Source organism: Pollachius pollachius, assembly GCF_949987615.1.
Source record: "Pollachius pollachius genome assembly, chromosome: 6".
In the NCBI taxonomy this organism is placed as follows: domain Eukaryota; kingdom Metazoa; phylum Chordata; class Actinopteri; order Gadiformes; family Gadidae; genus Pollachius; species Pollachius pollachius.
In genome coordinates, this window is record NC_136939.1 from 27388455 (window position 1) to 27393396 (window position 4942).

The 4942-nt window shown below is 44.6% G+C and overlaps 1 protein-coding gene across 1 annotated transcript; it reads right to left on the minus strand.

The window, feature by feature from the left end:
* Positions 1-289: 289 nt before the first annotated feature.
* LOC307077408 (uncharacterized protein) lies at positions 290-3484 on the minus strand. Its single transcript, XM_079738824.1, has 3 exons — positions 3232-3484; positions 1958-2033; positions 290-1157 (listed from the first exon to the last, which is right to left on the minus strand). The coding sequence occupies exons 1-3, from the start codon at positions 3421-3423 to the stop codon at positions 808-810; spliced, it is 618 nt and encodes a 205-aa protein (XP_079594950.1). The 5' UTR covers positions 3424-3484; the 3' UTR covers positions 290-807.
* Positions 3485-4942: the final 1458 nt, after the last annotated feature.

Genomic DNA, 4942 nt, shown 5'->3' on the forward strand with positions numbered 1-4942 from the left:
GATTTATAAAGAGGATTTAAACATGTTTACTAACCATGGACGTCAGCCTCCTAATAGTAGTAGTTCCTGTCGGATTTTAGATCCGACAGCGTCGCCTATTGGACGGGTGGTGTATAACTTTATAATTTAACAATACACATAAATTAATTAGACGATATCAATTAACCCGAGCTGTTTACAGAGTGTCTGTATAGTGGACATAATATCATGCATTTACTGCATTTACATGGTTTCTGACTCTCAACCAAATCTTTCCTTGAGGGACATTAACTACGACAAAAAAACAAGATTAAAGGACAGAACATGAACATTTAATTATACCCAGGTGACAAAGTTCACTTACAAAACAAATAGGGCTTATCAATTATTAACACAAAGACTGTCATTTGAGTGAAAAAGACGAGTATAAAATGACATTGTTTTAAGCACCGCATGGAATTTAAAACGAGCAAATAAAAAATGGTTTTCTTTGGTTGAGGAATCTCTTAAGTTCTTAAGTTCCCCTCAGATCCGAAGCAAAGACGTCCAGAAACTTAAGTGACTTTAGGCAAATTTTTAAGTAATTTGAAACTGCACAGGACTTTTAAGTACTGAAGTTCCTTTAAAGTACTTTAAACTCCAACAGGACGCTCAAGTACTTTTCAAACGCGTCTTAAAGTCGGCGTTTGAAAAACCAACTTCCCCTCAATACTGCAAACGATCGTGTCCGATAAAAAAACGTGCGAAAGAACCGACGTATTCCTCAGAGCGTCTGAAGCCAGTTCATCTCCTCAGAGTCGGGTGAGGGAATCGAACCTGTGACGTCCCCTACGCCAAAGGTTGCTGCCGTGTCCCGGCGACGCCAATGTCCTCGGCCGTGTCCCCGTAGCCATGGTGATGTCCGTAGAGCAGGAGATCGCCCAGGTCAAAGGTCACAGCCCCCAGGTCATAGGTCATGGGGGCGGGGCTCCCAGAGCGATGCAGCGAGCCGCACATGTCAGAGGCGTGTCGAGTCTCTCCTGGGGACTCCTGATTGGACGACGCGAAGGAGGAGCAGTGCTTTTGATTGGACGGTTCGGCGGTGGTCTTGAGGGGGCCGGGGGGCGGGAGGAGGACCTCAGTGGGGCCGGTGCAGGAGCTGGGCCTTAGGAAGCCTTTGAAGAGGCCTCTGGTGTCGTCTTGTGACGTTAAACAAAATGGAGGAAAGACAAACGCATGGACACTTAAAAACAGTACTCAGCATGGTGGAGCATCTTAGCATGGTGGAGCATCTTAGCATAGTGTAGCATCTTATCCTAGAATGGTAGAGCATCTTATCCTAGCATGGTGTAGCATCTTACCCTAGCATGGTGTAGCATCTAACCCTAGCATGGTGTAGCATCTAACCCAAGCATGGTGTAGCATCCTACCCTCGCTATCTGTGTTGCAAACGGGGAATGGGTTAACCTAGTGATGGTTAGTGCTTGGCACTTGGGTCTATGAACATCCTTCTTAGAACCTTGCGGACCCTCCTTGAGTCCACCCCAAGGGCCTGACGTGCGCCTCTCTAAAATATTAACCTTCCGTTGAGGCGACGCAGCAACAAGGGCTGTGATTGGTCCGCTCACTAAGCCTACTCCCTGTCTGTCCTTCTGGAGCCTACTCACTGTCCGTCCTAAAGACCTTCTTTAGCCTACTCACTGTCCGTCATAAAGACCTTCTGGAGCCTACTCACTGTCCGTCCTAAAGACTTTCTGTAGCCTACTCACTGTCCGTCCTAAAGACCTTCTGTAGCCTACTCACTGTCTGTCCTTCTGGAGCCTACTCACTGGCCGTCCTAAAGACCTTCTTTTGCCTACTCACTGTCCGTCCTAAAGACTTTCTGGAGCCTACTCACTGTCCTTCCTAAAGACCTTCTGGAGCCTACTCACTGTTCGTCCTAAAGACCTTCTGGAGCCTACTCACTGTCCGTCCTAAAGACCTTCTGGAGCCTACTCACTGTCCGTCCTGGCCTTCTTGTTGACCATGTTCTCCCAATGGTCCAGGAGACGCTTCCGGCCGCCGTCCATTGGCCCCTGAGTTCACATCATAAATATAAATATAGTGAGGCTACATCATAAATATATATATATAAATATAGTGAGGCTACATCATAAATATATATATATAAATATAGTGAGGCTACATCATAAATATATACATAAATATAGTAAGGCTACATCATAAATATATATATAAATATAGTGAGGCTACATCATAAATATATATATAAATATAGTGAGGCTACATCATAAATATATATATAAATATAGTGAGGCTACATCATAAATATACATATAAATATAGTGAGGCTACATCATAACAAGAGGGCAAACTAGTTCGTATTGAGTATATAGTGAGTTTACATTATAACAATTTAAAAGATGAGTTTATATTATAATAATATAAAAGATGAGTTTATATTATAACAATTAAAAAATAAGTTTACATAGAACAATATTAAAGATGAGTTTACATTATAACAATATAAAAGACGAGTTAACATTATAACAATACAAAAGATGAGTTAAGATTATTATTGTGTGAGTAGTACCATCATAATTTAAAAGAAGATTTACCTGAGACACCCTAACCCTACCACTCTGTATTAAGCAAATATATAACATATAATTAAAAATCAAAGAAAATAAAATTAGAAAAGAATATATATAGGCCTCTGCATATATCATTGTTTTATCTGTTCAATGGACATGGAGTTTTTGCTAATTATAGATTATTTATAATGAATGAATATCGATTTACCACTGCAGCATCACTATAATATCCACGTTTTGATTCTAGCCTCAGGCGTGACGTCACCGGCGGAAGGCGGGGCTTGCGACCAATCAGCGGAGTCACACTGAGTTTAAATCCATAAATTCACCAATGCTAGGAAACCCGAGAGAGAGAGAAAGGGAGAGAGCAAAAGAATGAGGGAGAGAGCAAGAGAGGGAACAACCGAGAGAGAGGGAGAGAGCACGAGAGAGAGACGCTTGCAGAGTATACACAGACCCGGATGTTCATCAATCACGTAGTTATTATCTGCACTAATCTGCCTAATTAATCCCTTCATTTATGAGTTAAAAAGTTATACTCTCGCCCGACCTGATCTCGCGTGAACTTCCACCTCCTGTCCCGCTCTCACCCCTAATCCCCAAAGAGGGTTAAGAGTCTAAAAACCAACCCGTCCGTCTGTCCCTCACTCTCAATCCCCGACTTCGCGTGCCCGCGTACCTTCCCAAAGCGTGCGGCCCAGTGCATGGGGGTCCACCCGCAGCGGGGGTCCTGCGCGCCGAGGTCCGAGGGGTCGGCGGTGCGGTGGACCAGCGCGCACAGAGCGCCCAGCTCCGCGTCTCTACAGCCACAGTGGAGCGGGAACCCGGACGATAGTTCATCCGCCTCCTCGATCTCCATCTCGGATATCATGGTCGATAGATCGATAAAGGTTCCGTTAGTGGAGTTGGACCGGGTCTGGAGGGAGCATGGTCCTCCTTCTCCAAACAAAAGAGAGGTAGAGGAGGAGGTGTGTGTGTGATTTCGGCGTCCGGCAAATCCCGGTCTGGATTCCCCGGGTCCGGAGAGGTGGAGTGGGCGGGACGTCCGGTTCAGTTTCCCCAGAGGAGTTTATTTATATATATATATATATATTTTTTTTTTTTACGTTTTATTGAAATGCAGATGTTAAAAAATACAAATTAAATCAACAAAAAACATTCCGAAATTGTTGGCCCCTACCTGCTCGTTAATGACCTGTCTGTACTGTCTGTTCTTTTTGTTTATTTAAAAGGGACAATGCACATCAATTGACATTTTTAGTTTACACTAAAAATGTAAATGTGCCAGAGTTAGCACAAAAGCAAATTTTCATCTGTAGTCCTTTGGCAGGTCAACACATCATCACATTACATTAATAAGGATAGAGAAGGATAGAAAGCATTAAAGGAAGAGAGAGAAAAGACATTAAAATTAAAAAAAAATGTGCAGTACAAAGAAGTGCAGTACTTAGTAACCTGGCTGATCCCTAATGACCTGTCTCTGTACTGTCTAACCCCTACCTGCTCCTTAATGACCTGTCTCTGTACTGTCTAACCCCTACCTGCTCCTTAATGACCTGTCTCTGCACTGTCTAACCCCTACTTGCTCCTTAATGACCTGTCTCTGTACTGTCTAACCCCTACCTGCTCCTTAATGACCTGTCTCTGTACTGTCTAACCCCTACCTGCTCCTTAATGACCCGTCTCTGTACTGTCTAACCCCTACCTGCTCCTTAATGACCCGTCTCTGTACTGTCTAACCCCTACCTGCTCCTTAATGACCCGTCTCTGTACTGTCTAACCCCTACCTGCTCCTTAATGACCCGTCTCTGTACTGTCTAACCCCTACCTGCTCCTTAACGACCCGTCTCTGTACTGTCTAACCCCTACCTGCTCCTTAACGACCCGTCTCTGTACTGTCTAACCCCTACCTGCTCCTTAACGACCCGTCTCTGTACTGTCTAAGCCCGACCTGCTCCTTAACGACCCGTCTCTGTACTGTCTAACCCCTACCTGCTCCTTAACGACCCGTCTCTGTACTGTCTAACCCCTACCTGCTCCTTAACGACCCGTCTCTGTACTGTCTAACCCCTACCTGCTCCTTAACGACCCGTCTCTGTACTGTCTAACCCCTACCTGCTCCTTAACGACCCGTCTCTGTACTGTCTAACCCCTACCTGCTCCTTAACGACCCGTCTCTGTACTGTCTAACCCCTACCTGCTCCTTAACGACCCGTCTCTGTACTGTCTAACCCCGACCTGCTCCTTAACGACCTGTCTCTGTACTGTCTAACCCCTACCTGCTCCTTGATGACCTGTCTCTGTACTGTCTAACCCCTTCTTGCTATTTATCCATGCCCCAGTTATTAAAATGTGTTCAATAGCCTCAGAATAAAAGACAACATTTGAAA

What these genes read in the sequence shown, in the direction of transcription:
- LOC307077408 (XM_079738824.1), bottom strand. Translation starts at nt 3,423, where the DNA reads ATGATATCCGAGATGGAGATCGAGGAGGCGGATGAACTATCGTCCGGG. An exon ending in GGGCCGCACGCTTTGGGAAG is followed by an intron (nt 2,034 to 3,231) that starts GTACGCGGGCAC and finishes ATGTGAACTCAG; the next exon opens with GGGCCAATGGACGGCGGCCG. An exon ending in CAAGAAGGCCAGGACGGACA is followed by an intron (nt 1,158 to 1,957) that starts GTGAGTAGGCTC and finishes TAACGTCACAAG; the next exon opens with ACGACACCAGAGGCCTCTTC.